Source organism: Chlorocebus sabaeus, chromosome 19, assembly GCF_047675955.1.
Source record: "Chlorocebus sabaeus isolate Y175 chromosome 19, mChlSab1.0.hap1, whole genome shotgun sequence".
Lineage (NCBI taxonomy): Eukaryota > Metazoa > Chordata > Mammalia > Primates > Cercopithecidae > Chlorocebus > Chlorocebus sabaeus.
Window position 1 is genome coordinate 5,034,427 of NC_132922.1, and position 22,626 is coordinate 5,057,052.

Consider the following 22,626-nt stretch of genomic DNA (forward strand, 5'->3'; position numbering starts at 1 on the left):
CTTAAAACAAGATACACGTGCAAAAAACCCTAACCATAAAGGAAAAGTGATAAATTTGAGTAAAAGTTAAGAACTTCTGTTATTCAAAAGAAACTATAAAGAAAATGACAAGGTAATCACAGAACAGGAAAGAGAAAATATTAGCAACACATGTAGCTGACAAAGAACTTCAATCTAGAATACATAAAGATGTGTTAACAAACGAATAATGAAGAAAAATATCCCAATGGGCAAAAGGTTTGACCAAGGACACTGTAATGTATACACACACCCCCCTCAAACAGCAAACACTTTAGAAGATGCTACGCCTCATCCACAGCGTGGGCAACAGGGAACGGGATGTGCAGTCCTAACTCCAGGGGAAGCACGAGGGAGGGAGGGGAGGAGGCGGTGCACAGGAGGTGAATGCCCATGCCATAAAATAAACAGGTCACACCAAAACTTGATATATCAAGAAACAGCAGTAAAGCATATTATTTAGGTATACAAAAGTAACTACTAGAAGAAATAGCTAAGAAAGTGAATTAGAAAGTGTAGAAAGTGGAGCTAGAGATACTATTCCCTTACTGAATGCCTTCTGGTATTTAAAAACCCCCATATAGGTGTACTATTTTCATGAATTAAAGAAAAAAGGAAAAAAATCCACAAGAACGGGGGAAAAAGAGTGAATGGGAAGTGAGGATTAAACTCAGAGTCATCAGATAATTCTTGGGGAATAGCCTGGAAGGAGCATTAATGCGGTTTTACCGATGGAATAAGGTAAATTTTGTAATCGTATCATGTCCTTATTTACTTTAGTACTGTGAAGGCCAGATTTTAATTTATAGATCACATCTAAAAACTGAATCTCTAGGTTGTAATGCTTTTTCATTTCTGACCATTCAACTGTCATTCTCCCTTTGCGCTGATATTTCAGTATGGGTCTCATATCTTACTACATTTTATATGCCTTTAAAATCTGGTAGGCTTAATAAATACAACTCCAAAGAGTTACTGAATACACATAACACTAAAGATGCTTGTGATATTTCATCTTTTCTTAACGATTCACAGGAGATTCCATGATCTTGCAATGTTTCACTGATTATCATTCTAAAAGTCAGTTATCTAGCTAAAGATGTAGCTATCCTATATCTTTTTTTTTAAACGTGTAACTCTGAATCGTTTGTCCACTATATGAATATGTTTATGTGGTTCTCTGCATGTGCTCTGTCTCCTCCCAGTGACTTGTAAGAAGGCAGTGTGGGGAAGTGGCTAAGGGTCAGGCACTCACATGTATAAAATCTGGTTTTGACCTCTGGGCAAGCTAGAGACTCAGTTTTATTTCGTCATCTACAACATAGGGATGATAGTAATAGTATCTGCTTCATGGTGTTGTCTGGGTTCAATAAGGCAAAGGGTGTAACCACACAAGAGGGACTGAATGAATGTTTCCTGAAGGAAGAAGTGAATGAACGAATGGCCATCTGGCAAGGAGGACACCAAGGCGAAAGGTGCTGTGAGCATCTGTAGGCCTACGATGTGCTAGTGTGCAACGGTCTTTTTATTTTTTGGTGTTTGCTAAAAGCCAAAGACTAGCAATGAAAACCCCTTCTTCACTAGAAGGTCAATTCAGGGAATGTAAAAGTAAACTGTGAGTGAATTTCTTTTTTCATAATAAATCATAATTTTCATTCGGAAATGCAACATCTGCAATTGTACCTGAACATTCTTGTACTGCTTTCCCATGACTAGAAGCTTTCTTCTTTTTTCTTTCCTTTTTGAGGGGCTAAAAAAATGTCAACACTCTTTAATGAGCACAGCCTGCAGGGACTCATGATAATGCCATGCACTGAACCAAATGTGCTTTACTCCGAAGAGGAGTCTTCTGAGGCTGTGTATTTGTCTTTTCCTGACTGAACTTACAAGCTACTGTGCTCTTTAAAATAGATTGTTTTCTATTGCTAATCAGACAAATGACAGTATCTTCAGCACAAATAATAAGCATTGCTCAGTCTACTTACTTTGAAACACATGATTTTCATCAGCTGCTTTTCTTTTCTTGGCAGAAGCCATAGTTTTATTTTTAAAATGCCCCCCTCCTCAGTCTCCTCAGTGCTAGGCTGGGCTCCTCACTGCCTCCCACAGGCTACACTCCCAGTCCTTGCAGTAGCCTTACTCACCCCTGCCCCGCCCCCAGCCAAGCAGTGACCAGGACAAGGGGCACAACTGAGTTTGGCTCTCACCAGGGAAGTTCGTGAAATTAAACAGTAGGTTTTATCTCAAATCTAAACAAGTTGTATCTGGTCCCTGGGTAGTGACCACTGTACTACATTAGTTTTGTATAGTACAACTACTTGAACTGGTAGGAAAAAGGCAGGGTCCCTGCAGAACACCCTCCAGCAAGGGTGGCTAACCCAAGCAAGGGCAAGAGCCAGCGCTCTCAGCTTCTGCAGCAGAGGGCTGCAGGACAAACCCTCCGAAGATGAGAATTCAGCACCACTGAAATGCTCCTTCCTCTTCCTAGGGAGCCAGAGCACTCACGTTTCTATGTTGCCAAACTCTTGTTAAAATAGGACTTCCCAAAGACTGGATACTCAGAATCTCTATAGCAAAACAATGTACCACAGTTCATGTTTACTCTGAAGACCACACACACACTGGAAACGTGATGCTGGTGATGTGCAGCACAGTGCCTCACATGGGCTGCCTCTGCCCCAGGTTTGAAAGTGCTTTTTGGCCACATGCTCATTTGGAATGTCTTATTCACCTTGAAAAACTTAGCTTACCATATTACAAAGGTTACAGAAATGATATTCCAGCACCACAACTCTGAGAAAACGATTTGGTTCTCAGGAACAAGTAAATAAGCAAGGCAGCCAGCTACATACTGAATGAACACAAGGAAAGGGACTTGTTTTGCTAAGGGCCCCGGCTGTAAACCTGTGCATGGTAATTCACGTGCAAGGATACAGGGGTTACTGTCACTGATGTTGCAGTTGTCCAGGATCAACGGGATACCATCCAGCTCATTTACCTAGAGAGAAAGAAGGTAAGTTTAGACACTGAAAACAGCATGGCTACAGTCAGAGATTGTAGATGACTTGTTCCTTTTGTGTTTTCTTATTCAGTGTTGTAATACTGTTTGCCCTATTATCTGAAATACCTGTATCAACCCAGAACTATATAAAACAATGTAAACAAAAAGTGATACTTTTCTTTTCACTGGACTTCAAAAATTTGGGGCAATTAGGTAGCCGTATAAAAAAGAATCTAAGTAGATCACTTCCTAATATTGTTCACCAAGATAAACTCCAGATGGATATGAGATCTAAACTTAAATAATAATAATAATAATAAATCAGTACTAGAAAAAAAAATGGGTGAATTCCTCTTCTAAGTTGGGAATAGGAAAAGCTTTCCTAACTATGATTCAATCCAGAAGCAACAGGGGAAAGGTTTTAAAATCTGACTATTTGTTTTTAAGACAAATGAGAACTGGGAAAACTATTTGTAAGGTATCACAGATCTGGAAGATATTTGCAAAGGATTAATATTTCAATATATAAAGAACTTGTAAAAATTTAAACAACACCAACAATACAATAGAAAAACAGGTGAGATACATGAAACATAAATGGCACCAAAAATACAAATAAACTAAAAAGACATCAGAGTATGTTCAAACTTGCTCATCAGAGGTAAGCAAATTATAATTACACACAACATTTCCTACCTGCCAGACTAACAACCAAGTCTGACAGCAAATGCTATTAGTGAGGCCACAGGGAAACAGGCACGCTCGTACACTGCTGGAGGGAATGATCAATGGTACAACTCCCATGAAAGGGAACCGGGTGTAAGCAGCAAAATGACACGTGATCCAGTAACCCTATTTCTGAAATTACAGATCAAAAACACACTACCCCACGAAATAAGGTTATTCATTACAGCACAGTTTGTTTTGTTATTTTATTTTTTGTAAAGATGAGGTCTCACTATGCTGCCCAGGCTGGTCTCAAACTCCCAGCCTCAAGTGATCCTCCTGCCTTGGTTTCCCAAAGCACTGGGATTATAGGCATGAGTCACCGTGCCTGGCCCAGTTCATTTTTTGCTGAGCATCATCACAAAGTATAAAATTTACACTTTTAAAGTGTGCAATTTGGTGGTTTTCAGTATATTCACAGAGTTATATAACCATTAGCACAATCCAATTTTCAAACATTTTCCTAACCCCTAAAAGAAACTCCATACTCACTGGTCAGTCACTCCTTAATTCTCCCTCCCCCCAGTCCTTGGCAACTATCCATCTACTTTCTGTCTCTCTGGATTTGCCTATTCTGGACATTTCCTACAACGGAGTCAGATAATCTGAGCAACTTGTAGCCTTTTGAACTTGGCTTCTTTCACTCAAGGTCTACCCGTGTTGTGGCATGTCAGTGCTTCATTCCTTTTCATGGCTGAGTAATGTGAACAGTGCATTGTATAGATATGCCACGTTGTACTTTTCCATTCACCCACTAATGGACATTTGTGTTATTTCCACCTCTAGGTTGTCATGATAATGCTGCTCTGAATGTGCATGTACATGTTTTTGAGTGGATATAAGTATTCATTGTTCTTGGGTATATACCTACAAGTCAAACTGCTAGATCATATGACAATTATAAACATTTGAGGAACAGTCAGACTGTTTTCACAGTATTTACAGTATTTCACATTTTCACCCAGCAATGTATGAGGGTTCCAGCATCTCCACAATCTCATAAACACTTGATACTGTCTGTCTTTTGTATTAGGCATTCTAGTGTAAGTGAAGAGGTATGTCATTGTGGTTTTGATGCGCATTTCTGATGACTAATGATACTGGATGCAGCACAACTTATTATGAAACAACTCAAGTCTCTACGAATGGGGGCTGCTTACATAAACTATGGTACAAACACAGTAGACTGCTATACAGCTGCAAATGTGAGTAGAGAAGATGGCTGATGGACTGCTGTGGGAGGACTGCCAGGAGATGTAGCCTGATTACAACATGTTAATAGCCTTATATGAGAATCTTGTGTGTGATAAAGGAGTATTTTTAAATACTCTGAACAAGAAACAATGAAAGAACCAAAAACAAATAATGGTTATCCACAGGATAAAGAGGAGAATGGGGTGGAGGAAACAGGAATGGAGACTCTGTGAATGTGCGTTGTATAATTCTGACTTTGGAATCCTCTGTGTTTTATCTAATTTTAAAAAATTAAATTTAAAGTTACAAAAACTGAAAACATACAAATTAATCTAATGAAATATAAAATAAAGTTCTTTTTCAGAATTAAACAGTGAGATATACGTAACCTAAGATGATACAGAACCACCTGGAAGTCTTTAAACTGCATTCAGTCATCTGAACATTAACTATTCCAAACGCCATGTCCCATTGAAAGAAACCAGATCTCCAGCTGATTCTAATGCACAGACTTGCTAGGAATCTATTAATGATCCTTGTTTTACAAACGGCAGGAAGAAGAGAATAAATTAATTGGTAATCATCTAATTTCTGTAATTTTTTTCCAGGCACTGAAGGTGTGATGGGAAATGAACTACTATTTAGTAGACATCTGGCATACACTAGGTAATCAGATGCTTTAATGACTTCATTTAATTCTGAAATGCTAGAGTAAGTATTATTGGTTCCCTTTTACACATAAAAAAGTGAGGCTCAGAAGTCCCCTCCCTGTGGTCACTGACCTCGTAAGTGCTATTCAAGGTGAGATCTGGAGACCACTGTCAGTTTGTAGGAACAGACACTGAGGGGAGAAGCTGAGAAACTGCTGACAATATGACAGCTATACAGTGTCTGCTGAATCTTATAATGAAATTTGGGCTTGAATTCTTATGTCTTTTTTTCAGATTTATTTTTCTAGTCATTCATTTTATACTATATTCTATACAAATACAGGTCCAGGATGGTTTGAGGGAAAGATAAGTGGCTCTTCACCACAGCTAGTTTAGGAAGCACTGGCATGGAGGGTTAGACCACTATAGAGAGTGGGTCTTGTAGGAGGGATCATGTGTTTGAGAAGCACAGAGAGAGTTTTATGGCCAAGTTGGTAATGACCCCACCTGAGACTGTAACCAAAGCTTCCCCAAAGATGCCCTCACACCCCCACTTCTCCTCTGATAACCTGCCCCACATCTACCAGCTGGATGGGGTACGTACACACAGTAAAGTCTGCAAATGGGAAAGAAGAGATGCCAAATGCCTTTGCCTTGTGCTGACTGATACTGGGGTGAAGATAAGGAGAGATCCAGAAACGAAGCAAGGGCTCTGTGTCACTGAGAAGAAAGAATCCAGCTGATCCTCACCAGCTCTCCACAAATGTGTGATCCAAACCCTTCTACAACACAGGTGCATCTCCACGCCAGACTGAGGTTGGTTTTCATGCTCATAGTTTGTTTAGCTAGAAGAACATACAGCATGGGGCTCACAGAGAAGGCCTCCCTAAAGAAGTGGTATTTAGCTTAAGGTGAGAAGAATGAACAGGAATTAAATAAGGCAAAGGGGACTGTGGGAGTGTTTGGGGAAGGGGAAGAGTATGTGCAAAAGCTGGAAGATAAGATGAAACAAGAAGTTCATGAACTGGGAGGCAGTGTGGCATAGGGATTAAGAGTGGCCACTGTGGAGCCAGACTGCTGGGGTCAAAGCCTTGCTATGAGATCTGCTGGCCTTGGGCAAGTCAAGAAACCCCTAAGACTTGATTTCCTCCCCTAAGACTTGCGGATGACAGTGCCTACTTCAAAGAGAGACTGTGAATATGCTTAGCACACAGTAAATGCTCAATAAAGAGCACTGGGAGTGACAGCAGTAGTTGGTGACATTCACACTGTTAAATGCAATTAGTTCATTTAGGAACAAGGAGTTGGGCAGTAGCTCCTAAATGCATGAAGAAACTGAACAATTACTTCAACAGAGCTGAATTTACACTTCCTCTCTGCATTAGGCAAAATTTCAAATTTATTTTCAAAAACCAGTTTTTTTGGATAAGTGAGAAATAAACGTATTCAGGATTCATTATTCAATGCATGGAAAACACCTCACTTTCTACAAAAAAAAGTAGAACTCTTGAGATACGCTAAACGGGTAAGACGTTCTTTGAAGGAAATGAAATCACACACTAAAAACTGAAATTTAAGCAGGCAATAAAGGTGAACTAAAGAGTTCTTAAAAATCACGGTTCCACTGGAGTTGTAGGTCAACTGAGGGTATGCGTTCCTGGATAAATATTTCTTATTCATACAGCTGCATTAGGAAAGGATACAAGGAACCATTTATAGAAGTTCATTAAATGTTTACAACATAAATGACTTATTCTGGACAAGGATGACAGCGGCATTATGACAAATACACAATTATATACTTAAGAATGAACACAGGTTAAGGTCACTGGGAAAAGTAGACACCAATACAGCACCTTCAGGAAGGGTGACTGACGATACAATTTTGTTATTATAAAGCCCAAGTTTACTGCTGTAACTACAAGTGTCAAGCTAATGTTAGGGGCAGGAGAGAAACAATTAAGTTTTCTTCTGTCAGCACTTCATTAAACAAGAAAGTTGTTTGTTTCTTTACTAACATGTTGGGAGTTGACTGTAGGCCCGTAATTAATGAGTCACAAGTTACAGTTCACACTGAGGAGCCAAGCTCAGTCAACACTTTCCCGTGGTAGTGCGTCTCCAGGAGACAATAAGCCTGGCTTAAACAAATTAACATTTAGTCTCTGGAAATGAAGTGTAAACAGAGGACAACAAATAGATTTGCTAACTATTCTTTCCCACATTAGCCAATAACGCCAGAGTAGGTACTCTGCAAAGGGTACAGGCCCAACTCTACTAACCAAACTCCTTTGGGAAAATATATTAGGTTGATAGAAAACAGAGCTTCAATTATTCTGGATGCTCTCAAATTGAGTGGTAAATATAAAAAGAAGGCAAGAGTACAATACAAAGGTGGACCCAAATCTCCTACACTGACTCCAGCCTAAATAATACTTGGTAAAAATGTATTTATGACATAGCTCCATAAAACAGAATCAAACACTACAACCAGAGTCCTCATGCTGAAGGGAACAAATGACCAGGCTGGGTGTGGCAATGCTCCAGCAAGGTTTCCACTGAGGCGTGATGCCATCCTGGGCAAGCCAAGAGCCAACTCTGAAAGCTGGAAGCACAGAAGCAGCTGCTGGGTGAAACTGACTGTCTTGCAGGAGACACAGAAGCAGTGGCCTCCCGAGAGGACTCACTCACCATCCTCCGATGCAGAGGGAATATGAATACCATGCTCTGGGAGGCAGACACACATAAAGGAGGATTCCCACTCAGCCTGTTAGCTGTGTGACCTTGGGGAGATTTCTGAACTTCATTCAGTCTAAATTTTCTTACATGAAATAAGAGGGCCATACCCACCTCCCAGGGCCACAGTGAGGACTGTGTGGGAAAGCATTCAGAATGGTGCCCAGCACATCATGAGACCACAGGAAATGGGAATGATTTGTAATATTACTTTCATTTGGCTCTGAGATTCTAAAAGTTTCCTTTACCATCCACATTTGAAAAGAGCTGGATATGGTAATCTTTCACCAACCAATAGTTGTCCTTCAGCAAAGTTTGAATATGGAAAGATATACTTCTACAATCCTAAGAAATTTGGTAGATATGGGGTTACTCTAAGTTAGTGTAATGTTGTTCTTGACTGTCTCATGAACTGGGTGTATGTCTGGATTTGTAATTTCCATTCATACTCTTCTGCTGGCTTTAGCCTTACACAGCAATTCTAAGTCTCACAAAAATATAGTACCATCGATCTTCGTGTTGCATTTGTTTCCACAGTGTTTTGTGCCACTTAGCAGGGGGCATTTCAGGCCTGAGCTGCTGCTTTTGTCCCCAATGCCAGAGCAGCAACAAATGGTGTGACTTGAGCAGAAGTAAAAAAGCAAGTGGCCTGGGCATTGCAGACACTCTCTGGAGAGAAAACTCAAAGTCTGGCCAGTGTTCCTCAGCCTCGGCTACAACTTAGAATCACTTGGTGGAGGCTTTAAAAAGTGCCAGTGCTGCGGTCCCAACCCCAGAACCAATGAATCTGAATCTCTGGGCAACAGTGTTTTAGACAAACTCTCCAGGTGACTCTAATAAGAAGCCAAGGTGAAAAGACCTATCTCCCCAAAGCCAAACAGCACCCATCAAGCCAACCTGTGAGACCTACTCGGAAGAAACGCCTGAAACCTCATGCACTGCCCTGCACACACTACCCTTTGGTGCTTCGTTTTCTTTACTTCTAAAAGGCACTTTATTGGGGTATAATTTACATATAGTAAACTGCAAGTGCATCTGCATAGCCACAGACAAATCAACATTTAGAATGTTTCCATCAACCCCAAAAGTTCCTTGCGCAGCTCTGCAATCACTGCAACTCACCTCGCGCCTGCCCCACCTCCTCCTAGGCATCTGTTTCTGTCATTACAGGTATATTTTGTCTGTTCTATAACACAAATGGGATTATTAAAAAGTGTTTTCCAATGTTTCTGAGATTCATTCATGTTGTTACATGTATCAGTTTTGGGGTTTTTTTTTCTGATTATGAATATACTACCATTTATTTAGCCACTCATGTGTTGATGGTCACTGGGTTGATACCAGTTTTATCTGCAATGAATAGAGGTGCTATGAACACATGCATCTGTATCTTTTCATGGGTGCATGTTTTCATTTTTCGGGTAGACACCTACAAATGAAATTGCTGGGTTATATGAAGTATGTATTCAACTTTATTAAGAACTGCCACAGTATTTTCCAAAGTAGTTCTACCATTTTACATTCTCCCCTACAATGTATTGGAGTTACTCTAGATCCTTACCAACACTCAGACGTTTTAGGCAGCATCACATTGTGGTCTTAATTTACATTTCCCTGATGGCTGATAATGTAAAGTATCTTCAGGTGTTTATGGGACATTTCTATTTCTTCAGTGAAATGTTACTCAAATATTTTGCTCATTTTACTAACTGGGTTGTTTTCTTCTCATTGAGTTGTAAGAGGTTCTTCACATATTCTGCATATGAGTAAGTCCTGTGCCAGATATATGTATTGCAAATATTTTCTCCCATACAATGGCTTGTTTTTTTAATTTTTTAATAATATGTTTCAGAGAGCATTGACTTTTTAGTATAGATGAGATACAATTTATCAAAACATTTTTTCATGGTATTTTTTATATCCTAAAAAGCCCTGGCCTACTTCAACATATCCATAATGTTTTCTTCTACAAGTTTTATATTTCCAGCTTTTATGTTGCTGTTTTGTTTTGTTTTGTTTTGTTTTGAGACGGAGTCTCACTCTGTCGCCCAGGCTGGAGTGCAGTGGCCGGATCTCAGCTCACTGCAAGCTCCGCCTCCCGGGTTTACACCATTCTCCTGCCTCAGCCTCCCGAGTAGCTGGGACTACAGGCGCCCGCCACCTTGCCTGGCTAGTTTTTTGTATTTTTTTAGTAGAGACGGGGTTTCACATGTTAGCCTGGATGGTCTCCATCTCCTGACCTCGTGATCCGCCCGTCTCGGCCTCCCAAAGTGCTGGGATTACAGGCTTGAGCCACCGCGCCCAGCCTTATGTTGCTGTTTTAAATCAATTTTTGTTTGGTATAAATTAAGAGTCTAGGTTCTTTTTTTCTCCATAAGGATAAAAAATCATTCCAGTGCCATTGTTGAAAAGAATATCCTTTCTCCACTGAGTCTGGACCCTATTCTGTTCCACTGGTATATACAATCTATATTTACATAAAGACCACACTATCTTAATTAGCTTTATAGTAAGTCATGAAAGAATCCTCTTTGTTTTGTTTTCAAAATTGTTTTGGCAATTGTATTAGTTTGGTAGGGCTGCCTTAACAAAGTACCACAAACCAAATGGTATAAAACACAGGAATTTATTGTTTCACAGTTCTGGATGGTAGAAGCCCAAGACCAAGATGCTGGCAGGGTTGGTTCTTTCTGAGGACTATGAAGGAGAATTTGTTCTAGGCCTCTCTTTAGCTACTGATAGTTTGCTGGCAATCTTTGGTGTGCTTGGTTTGTAGATCTCTGTCTGTATTTTCAAATGACATTCTCATTCTGTGTGTAATCTGTGCCCAAATTTCCCCTTTTTATAAGGACGCCACTCATATTGGATTAGGGGCCCATCCTCCTCCAGTATGATCTCATCTTAAGTAATTACACTGGCAATAACACTGTTTCCAAATAAGGTCATGTTAAAGGTATTGGGGTTTAGAAATTCAACATATGAATTTTGCGGGGTACAATTCAACCCATAACAGCTATTCTAGGTCTTTTGCATTTCCAAATTTTAAAACCAGCTCATCAGTTTTTATAAAAAATGTTTCCTGGGATGGGCACGGTGGTGGGCGCCTGTAATCCCAGCTACTCAGGAGGCTGAGGCAGGGGCAGAGGTTGCAGTGAGCCGAGGTCGCACCAGCCTGAGCAACAAGAGTGAAACTCCGTCTCAAAACAAACAAACAAACAAACAAAAAATGTCTCCTGGCATTTTGACTGGTATAGCATTCACCCTATAGGTCAACTTGGGGAGATCTTATACTTAACAATATCGAGCCGTCTGTCAAATTTTAACTTCTCTCAGCAATGTTTTATGGTTTTCAGAGTATAGGTCTTGCACATACTTTGTTAAAATTTATTCCTAAATATTTCATGTTTTATGATGCTATTGCATGTGGCATTTAAATTTTTTCTTATTATTCTTTGCTAGCTTTATATAATTTTCATTTACATATCTTGTAACTATTCAAAATTCACTTCTCATAACTATCAATTCCTTAACATATACGATCATCTCATGTATGAATAAAGCCAGTTTTACTTCTTTTCAATCTTTATGCATCTGATTTTTCTTTGCTTAGTGGGTAGCTTTGGACCTTCAGCACATTGTTAACTGGAGTGGTGAGAGCAGAAATTCTTGCCTTGTTCCTGATGTCAGAGAGTGAGCAGTCTTTTATCATAAAGTATGAAATTAGCTGTTGAATTTTTTCATAGATGCCTTTTTCAGGATGAGAAAGTTCCTTTATACTGTTAGTTTGTGGCAAATTTTAATGTGAATAAATGTGAATTTTGTGCCAAATGCTTTTCCTCTATTGAGATAATCATATTGTTTCCTCCCCTTATTCTGTGAATGCAGGAGAATGAAAGCGTCTGCTCTTCTAACATTAAACAAACAGTGCGCGGCTGAGATAAACCACCATAGTTCATGATACATTATCACTTTCTGTGTTACAAGATCCACTCTGCTGATATTTTGAAACGTGTTCTTATGTTTCTGATCATGAGAGACACTGCTCTGTAGTTACTTTGTTTTTTCCCTTTTAAGGTTTTTGTCCAGATTTGGGAACAGAATAGTGGTGGCTTCATAAAGTAAGTTGAGAAGTGTTCCCTCCTCTGTTTTCTGAAAGAGAAATATTGGGTATATGCTTTCCTTCTTAAATGCTTGACAGAATTCACGGCTGAAACTATGTGTGCCTGGAGATTTTGTTGTAGAAACATTTTAAACTAAAAATTTAATTTTTAGAAATATTTATCCTTGATTCAGTTTTTGTTTCTTTTTTTTTTTTTTTGAGACGGAGTCTCGCTCTGTCGCCCAGGCTGGAGTGCAGTGGCGCAATCTCGGCTCACTGCAAGCTCCGCCTCCCGGGTTCACACCATTCTCCTGCCTCAGCCTCCCGAGTAGCTGGGACTACAGGCGCCCGCCACTGCGCCCGGCTAATTTTTTCTATTTTTAGTAGAGACGGGGTTTCACCATGGTCTCGATCTCCTGACCTTGTGATCCGCCCACCTCAGCCTATTTTGTCAAAAATTTTTGACATCAAGTTGTTTATGCTGTTCTCTTATTATCTTTTTAATGTCTGTAATATCTATAATGATGTCTCCTCTTTCGCTGCTGATAGAGGTAATTTACATTTTCTCTCATTTTCTTGACAGGTAGAAAGATTTATCTGGAAAGACTGATCAGTCTTTTTAAATATGCATCCAGCTTCTGATTACATGGATTTTCTCTACTATGTGTCTATTATATTTTCTACTTCAGTGATTTCCATTCTTATCTTTGTTAATTCTTTTCTTCTACTTACATTGGTTTAATCTACTCAGTTTAATTAGCTTCTTAAGTTGGAAACTAAGATGACTGATCTTAAATCTGTCTTGTTTTCTCATGTATTTTAAATTTCGTAAACACTACTTTATCCCCATCTCACAATTTAGATATGCCATTTTTCATTTTTATTCAGTTCAAAATATTTTCTAATTTCAATATAATTGTGTCTATGATATGTAGGTTATTTAGAAGTGTACTGTTTAATTTTCAAATATCTTGGGATTTTAGAGATATTTTATAGTTTTAATTTATAATTCTGCTGTAGAGAGAGAATATAGTCTACGTTTTCAGTTCTTCTACATTTATTGAGTTCTGTTATGGTCCCAGCATATGTCTGTCTTGGTGAATGTTCTATGTGTACTGGAAAGAATGTATATTCTGTTATTGGTGCAGTATTCACCAAATTTCACTTGATCAAGGTGGCTGATGGTATTCCAGTTTTCCATATTCCTCCTACTTTTCTTTCAGCTTGTTCTGTAATTTATAAAGATAAGAACACTGAAATCTCCAATTATGACTGCAGATCAATTTTCTCTTTCAGGTGTCAGTTTTAGTTTCAGTTATTTGAAATTCTGCTATTAGCAATATATGTTTAGGCTATTATGTCTTCTTGATGAACTGACCCTTTAATCATTATGAAATATCACTTTTTTACATCTAGGGATATTCCTCGTCCTTAGGTCAATTTTGTCTAATATTAATATAGCCACTCCAGCTTTCTTATACGTGTTTACAGAGTATATCATTCTTTCACTCTTAAGGTATCTTCATCTTTATATTCAAAGTATATTTCTTATCACAGCATATAATTGAGTTTTGCCTTTTAAAATCCAGTCTAGGCCAGGTACAGTGGCTCACGCCTATAATCCCAACACTTTGGGAGGCTGAGGGTGGGAGGATCGTTTGAGGTCAGGAGCTCAAGACCAGTCTGACCAACATGGTGAAACCCTGTCTATTGGGGGAACCAGTCCTCAATATTTCAGCATAGGTTCTTTTCTATTTTCTGTGTCAGCTGGTCTGAGAAATAAAAAGAGTACAAAAGAGAGAAATCTTGCAGCTGGGTCTCTGGATGTGACATCACATGTTGGCAGGTTCCGTGATGCCCCTTGAGCTGCAAAACCAGCAAGTTTTTATTAGGGGTTTCAAAGGGGGAAGGGTATACAAATAGGGTGTGGGTCACAGAGATCACATGCTTCAAAGGCAAGGGCAGACAGGCAGAGTGAGATGATAAGGCCAGGGTGAAACTAGAATTACTGATGAAGGTCCATGTCCTGCTGGGCACACATTGTCACTGATAAACATCTTAACAGGAAACAGGGTTCGAGAGCAGACAACCAGTCTGACTAGAATTCGCCAGGCTGGAATTTCCTAATCTTACCAAGCCTGAGGGCGCTGCAGGAGACTAGGGCGTATTTCATTCCTTATCTACAACTGCATAAGACAGACACTCCCAGAGCGGCCATTTTAGAGACCTCCCCCTGGAAATGCATTCATTTCCCAGGGTTGTTCCTTGCTGAGAAAAGAATTCAGTGATATTTCTCCTATTCGCTTTCCGAAATATGACTGTTCTGCCCGGCCCTGCAGGCAGTCAGGCCTTATGGTTATCTCCCTTGTTCCCTGAAAATCACTGTTATCCTGTTCTTTTTCAAGGTGCCCAGATTTCATATTGTTCAAACACATATGCTTTACAAACAATTTGTGCAGACAACGTGATCATCACAGGGTCCTGAGGTGAGGTACATCCTCAGCTTAGGAAGATGATGGGACTAAGAGATAAAAGTAAAGACAGGCACAGGAAATTATAAGAGTATTGATTGGGGAACTGATAAATGTCCATGAAATCTTCACAATTTATGTTCAGAGACTTCAGTAAAGACAGGTGTAAGAAGTTACAAAAGTATTAATTTGGGGAACTAATAAACGTCCATGAAATCTTCATAATTCTTCTGCTGTGGCTTCAGCTGGTCCCTCCGTTCGGGGTCTCTGACTTCCCACAACACCATCTCTACTAAAAATATAAAAATTAGCTGGGTGTGGTGGTGAACCTGTAATCTCAGCTACCTGGGAGACTGAGGCAGGAGAATCACTTGAACCTGGTAGGCAGAGGTTGCAGTGAGCTGAGATCACACCACTGCACTCCAGCCTGGGCAACACAGAGAGACTTCGTCAAAAAGACAAGACCAGACAAGACAAGACAAGACAAGACTTCATTCTAACAGTCTTTTAATTGGATATTTAAGCCATTTACATTTAATATATTTATCAACATGATTGAGGTTATCATTCTGCCATCTGTTTTCTATTTGTCTTGACTATTCTTTGTTCCTATTTTCCAGACTCTTCTGAGACTGAGCATTTTTAAATATTCCACTTATTTCTCCAACACTGGCTTATTAACTGTCTCTCTCTTTTTCTAAAAGTGGTTGCACTGGGGTTTAGAGTATACATCTTTACCTTGTTGCAGTCTATCTACAAATAATACCATACTACCCTACATACAATGTAAGAATGTTATAACTGTATACTCCATTTAATCTTTGAGCAATTACTCTCATATATTTTTCTTCTATATACACATTAAAAATCCCCTAATATATTGCCATTATGATTAAAGAGCCAATTACATTTCAAAGAAAATTAAAAGTGAGAATAGAAAGATTTTCTTTGTACCCATATATTTAACTTTTCCAGTGATTCTGATCCTTTGTATCGATTTGTATAGGTCAGGTTTCCATGTGCTATCATTTACTTTCACCTTGTTGAACTTCCTTTAACATTTCTTATAGGACATTTTGCCTTCTTTTTTTCGACCTTCATTTTTGAAGGATATTTTTGCTGGATACATAATTCTAGATGAACAGTTTTCCTGTAGTATTTTAAAGATGTCATTCCATTGATACCTGTCTTGCATCATTTCTGAAGGAAAGCCTGCTATCATTTTTATCTTTGTTCTTATAAACTGACAGGCAAGAAAGTCAGTGAATTACAGTAACAACACTACAGAGAAGATTAGCCAAAACCAAAAGCTGGTTATTTGTAAACATTAATAGAATGGAAAAGTTCCAGAAGGACTAAGGAAGGAAAAAAAAGAATTAAAAGGGAGAAACAGGTTTTAGACAATCTAGGTAAAATATTAAAATACGAACAATTTTTTGGAAAAAATTGAGAAAAGTAGAAAATGTTAAAATTGACAGAAAAAATCAAAGGCTTGAATAGAACTGTCCTTTTTAAAGTGCCCAGCCAGGCTACTGACCGTGTCCTGGAGAGGCAGGAGGTAGGGCTCAGACACCTGACCAAATTGAGGACTAACTAAAACAGGAAGGTCAGAGGTGGAAGCCATTTTCCATAAGACATATCCACCAATATGTCATGTCAGTTTACCACTGCCATGGCAACACCCAGAAGTTACCGCCCCTTTCCATAGCAACAACCTGACGACCTGAAAGGTGCCACCCTTTTCCTAGAAATTTCTGCATTAACTACCCCTTAATTCACATATAGTTAAAACTGGGTATAAATATGAGTGCAGACCTGCCTCTGAGCTGCGATTCTGGGCACACTGCCTATAGGGCAGCCCTGCTCTGCAAGGAGCAGCACCTCTGCTGCTGCTATACACTGCTGCTTCAATCAAAGCTGCTGTTTACCACCACCAGCTCACCCTTGAATTATTTCCTGGGCAAAGCCAAGAACCTTCCCAGGCTAAGTTCAAATTTGGGGGCTTGCCTGTCCTGCATCATTGGGCAAAGGCAGGAGTTGGGATGGCAAGAGCTCCTCAGTAGCAGGCAAGAGGGCCTCAGCATGGAGCTGTGTGATTGGTGATTTCTCTTGAGGTGCTGTGGCACCTGCATCCTTAGCAAAGGCTGGTAGAATAGACTGTGACTTCCGAAGCAACAGCTGCCTAAAATGAAGGTGCAGGCTCCAGAATTCTAGTCATGTGTCACAGAAAGATTGAAGAGCCTGACAGAATTATTTGTTAAAGAGAATTGTGAATTTAGAATAGCAGAAGGAGCAGTGAGGGATTTATTAAATGGAACAAGACCTCAAGATGTGGACTCTGCTACCATTGTTACCCCTATTCAAATGCAGGAGATGTTTCCGTCAGCTGGTATTTGGATGATGGACAGAAGAAAAGCACAGAACAATTACTGCCAGGCTTTGTGAAGACAACTTTGAAATTACTACACTCTGGATTGATGTTGTCACTGATGGAAGACAAGCTGAGGACAAATTCACAACTGACTAGGAGATGCTGAACACAAAGCTCTCTAGCAATCAATTCTATGTCTTTAGGTTTTGATGGTACTTTATCTAATTCAATGGTTATGGAGATTTTTTAAAATAAGAAAAGTTTGTTGGACATCAACAGAGTACAATAAAATTGTTTTTGAATTTTAAGATAAGTCAGGTTTTGTGGAGAACTGTAGACAAACCTGGTGACCAGGGTCCTGAGAAGCAACTGCAGAGCCTGCAAAAGGCCTGGCTGGGCTATTAGGAGAAAGCATTTGGGTGGAACTAAAAAAGCTCTTATCAGTAAACATGTAAATCATTTGATTCACCTTACCTATGATCTTCATGTGGCTCCTTATGTAGGTGTAACTGCCAATGCAAGTTTAGAAGAATTTAACAAAGTCAGTAAAAATGTTGAAGGTTTTTCACCAAAGCCAATGACTCTTTTGGCCTCATTATTCAAAGTACAGAATGATGTTACAAAATTGGATTGGAGGTTGACGATTTCAAAAGAAGAGAAAAACCCTGGCTTATTTACAGTTAAAAACAAAAAAGACTGAATTAAAGCAATAGATGGTTCAGAGCCACTGAAACCCTACCAAGACTTTCTTAGGGACTTTAGGGAACTTGCCGTGACTTCTTACATATGTGAACTACTGAAGAGCTAAGGAGAGCATCATCCCCTAAAGGAAAAGCAGCTGTGGTCCCTTCCTCCAGTTCCTATTCAGTGGGCACGACACCAGAAAAGTGGGTATTTCTTGGGGGAAAAGAAACCAGGGCTCTATTACAACAACTACAAGAACAGTGGAGAAAAAGTGGTTGCCCAGGGGAAAAAAATAAACTTCTAAGTTAACTAAAGCTAGAGGGCTCACTACTAAAAAGTGGAAACTTTTTGGTAAGACCAGTTTATTTACTGCCCTCCCTCTTAGTGAGGTGAAACTACAGCAGAATAAAAGCCAGCTTAGAGGACCTCTTTAGAAAAATAACGGTTTTATTTCGTGAAATATAATTATATTTTAGGCACTAAATTTAAGTCTACCTCCTCTTAATCTGATTTATATCATTGAATCTTCTAATTCTTTCAGAATAATTTCTATGAGAAGGGTAGAGTTGATTTCTCCTATTTTAATCTATTTAGACTTTTAAAATTTTTTGTTTTTGCATAGGACTGTGCTAAGATTGATCTTAAGAAAAGGTAATTGCCTTGAAGAAAAAACGTTCATTAACATTTTGAATGTTTATAAGTGTCAGGTCTTATCTGAATTCCAAAATAACTGTGCCTGAAAAGAAAATAAGAAAAAAATTAAAAGAACAAAAACTTTTAAAGATACTAAAATGACCAAGACTCACTAACACAAAGACGCAAATAGCTCTCAAGTGAGTTCCACCCAATTTGCAAGAAACAGAACGTCTATTTTATATACAAGTTGTTCCAAAACAACAGAAAAATAAAGAAAAATTTCCAACCTATTTTACAAGGCTAGTATGACTTTGTTCCAAAACCAGGAAAGATAGACCACTGTAAAGAAATTAAAGGCCTTTTTAACTTAGGAAAATAGATTCCCTTCCCCTAAAATATTCTAGAAATAATATTAGCATAACTAAATTAAACATGCTACAATAATACTTCATGTTCAGGCAGACTTTTCTCAAAAATGCAAGAATAGATTCAAGCGGATCAGAAAATCTACAATGAACCTCATTAATGTACTCATAATAATATCAACCATCACAGAAAAAGGACCCAGTCATGCTTAGCCCCTATTTATGATTTTTTTGATTATCAGAAAACTAGAGAACTTTTTTAATTTCAAAAAGGCTATGTGTCAGAAACCTATAGTAAATGTCATAGGTAAAGCAAAGTTTACATAGATGCTAAGACCAGAAGAAAACACACGGATACTGTTCTCCTAGCACTGATATAGAAAAATAAATTCAATAAAATACTATAATTTTAAAAGGTCTTTGTTTAGAACGTTCTATCTCTAGAAATCAAGGATGCTCAGAAAATCAAAGAGGAACTAGAGTTATGTAAAAAGTATTTCAGTCTTACTATTAGAACAGAAACAATGAAAGAATAAAAACAAACTAAAGCAATAAGGCTGATTTAGCTGGAAAACAGTAATTTTTTTTGGAGTAAGGGCACTTTGGGAGGCCAAAGAGGGAGGCTGGCTTGAGGCCAGGAGTTTGAGACTAGCCTGGGCAACATAGAGAGACCCCATCTCAACAAAGAATTTTTTAAAAAATTAGCTGGGTGTGATAGTGCGTGACGATAGTCCCAGCTACTGGGGAGGCTGAGGCAAGAAGATGGGTTGAGCCCAGGAGTTCGAGAGTACAGTAAGCTATGTCTGTGCCACTGCACTGCAGACTGGGCTACAGAGAGAGGGAGAGAGAGACCGTGTCTTGAAAAATAAACAATAAAAATATATGAAATGGGAAATAAGATATCGAAGGTCGGGATAAAAAGATATAAAGAGGAATGAAAATGCACTGTGTTCTAACACACTTAAAGTGAATTTCAGAAAATTTCAGTGGCTATTCAAACAGAAACTGCGACTGGGTCCTACAAAACCCACGAGAAAGAAAGGCATGGTCTTGACTCACTGGAATTACCGACGGCAAGATCCAAGAAATTACTGAGGAGATTGCTCCCAAATGTCTAGCCCCGCAACTGTCAGCGACTAACTGAAATCTAGTGAAGCAGAAATGAAGACTTTCTCCATCTTTCCCTCAGATATCACAGACTTTCTGCTATGGTCTGCTGGTTGGCAACGAGTAAGAAGTGCTGGTTTCTGGGGACACACTTTTGCTTGGGGTAACTATTAGAAGACCAGGAATTGGCTTGTTTTCTAACTCTGGTGTATGTGTGGGGTGGGGGGGCAGTGTTTTGAGAATCCTGTGTCCTGTTAACTTTTTTAATTTTAAGAAGTGAGGCATATCAGAGGTTTGGTATTGGGTGTTCCTGAAAGAAATACACACATTCCAGCAAGAGACAGTCCCAGCTGCAGCTGTTAAAAAAAAAAATCCTGACCCTACACAGGCATTAAGAGCCCCTCTAACTGGGATTGTGCAGAATAAGAAATCAAGGAGAATATATTTTGAATTTCAATTTATTTGAACACACATGGGCAAGAGAATTGGACTTTAATGCCTTTGGACTTTAATTTAAAATGCAATGTAATCTTTGGATTTTAATATCTCTCTGGGAATCTGATAATGAGATAGAATTAATATTCAAATACAGAGTGTCTCTTATGGGCATTTTATTATTACAATGAATGTAGGCCTTTCATTGGAGTATCCTAATATGGAATGAATTTTCCACCTTGAGGTCAAAGTGATTTTGCAGTTAATTAGATTCATGTGTGGTTCTGACCCACTTAAGAGTCTTCTGGGGGTAAAATCTCCACTCCTTAACAGTGCTCCAAGAGGAAAAAAAGGAGTGTAGTTGGCAAAGCAGCCTCATGAAGGTGGGAGCAGGACGGTCCTGACAAACTGAGCTTCTCTCCAAAGGAAGGACACACTCCTACATCCCTAATGGCCAAAGCTAAGCCCAACTCATCAGTGCACCACCACCACCACCACCACAAAGTGGCTGGATGGGTTAGAAGGCTCACCCTCTCTTCTTCATGTCGTGGAGAGAGCTGTATTAAATACTAACCCTTAACTTTTCCAGGCCCTTCACTGGCCCCTTCCCAGGGTGGTGACAATCGAATCCCTCTTTGAGTCGGGCTGTATAGCGTTTATAGAGCAGAGCAGCTATTTATTTGCTTGTCTCACTCTGTCATTAGACTCTGGGGCTTTCAATGACAAGAACCATGTTTCCACTCATCCTTGCATCCCTTGCCTGGTCCTGGGATACTTAACAATGATTTGGTGAAAAAAATACATGCGTGTGAGAGGCAAAAGCTCACCTTCCACCCTTGCAGGGTCCAAATATAACCAACAGATATGTACTGAATGAAACTTAGCTGGGGGGAGGCAGGTGAGTAAATTAATACCTAAAAATACATTTACAGATTATGGTAATTCCTATAAAAGAAATAATTAAGATGGTCTACTAGAGATTGAGAGAGCGGCCACAGACTGTTTCAGAGGGGTGGTCAGGTTAGAGGGGTGGTCAGGTGAGCCTTTCAGGTCATGATGATGTACTGATACAGTCTGAAGAACCACTGACAGAGCAGTGACTCTCCATCCTTACTGTGAATCTACATCTCCCAGGGAGTTGTAAAAACTACCCATCTCTTGGCCCCACCTCATGCCAACCTAATCTGTATCTTAGGGGTGATGGTCCTGGCACAGATATATAGTTTAAAATCTCCTGGCTGGGCATGGTGGCTCATGCCTGTAATCCTAGTGCTTTCGGAGGGTGAAGCAGGAGGATCACTTGAGGTCACAAATTCGAGACCAGTCTGAACAACATGGCGAGACCTCATCTCTACAAAAAATTAAAAATTAGCTGCCTGTGGCAAGTGAGCCTGTAGTCCCAGCTACCTGGGAGGCTGAGGCGGGAGGATCGCTCAAGGGTTCAAAGTTCCAGGGAGCTTTGACTGTGCCACTGCACTGCAGCCTGGGCAGCAGAGGGAGACCATGTCTCTAACGAACGAATGAACTAAAAGCTCCCTAGGTGACTCAGATTCACAGAAGGGTCAAATACAAAGTCTTGGAAATCGGGAAGAAAACTTAGATTTGCATGAAAAGGAGCAAGAGTGGCACCAAGAAGGCCAGTGAGGAAGCGGTTGCGGACGCTGAATGAAAGGTGATGCAGCCCTGAAGGCTGCGACAGCAGTGGGGACAGAAAAGATGCAGGTGGATATGAGATATACGGTAAAGGTAGATCAGACACTAACTGCTCTCTAGGACAGTGGTGGTAAGAGAAAGAAAGAACTGGAAGATTCTAAGAGTCTGGTTGAGCTGGATGTGTGGAGGGATCATTTGCTGAGAGGGCAAAGAAAAGATCTGGGGATGCAGGACTCAAGGGCACAGCTTGGGCATATTTCGCGGGAGGCACTTAGAGACGAGACACCTAAGTAAACGTTAGCAGTTATATATTTTCCATCTCTCATATATTGAGAATGTGAGCAGGTATGTCCCCTAGTGTGGAGCCCCAGGGACATGTCTGGGCTCAACAGGCATTCTGCTGTCATCTGCACACAAATGGTCCTTAAATCTTGGGCACTGGAAGTCTCCTAAAGGGGGTAGATGGAGACAGCAAAGGGCTCA

General features: G+C 39.7%; 1 protein-coding gene across 1 annotated transcript in view; it reads right to left on the bottom strand.

The window, feature by feature from the left end:
• The window catches only part of ATXN10 (ataxin 10), a 176,355-nt gene that overhangs the window by 36,035 nt on the left and 117,694 nt on the right, over nt 1-22,626 (bottom strand). Inside the window, exon 10 of the mRNA XM_007976081.3 lies at nt 2,953-3,016. Within this exon, the coding sequence (XP_007974272.1) occupies nt 2,953-3,016 (64 nt within the window). The remainder of the gene's footprint in view (nt 1-2,952; nt 3,017-22,626) is intronic.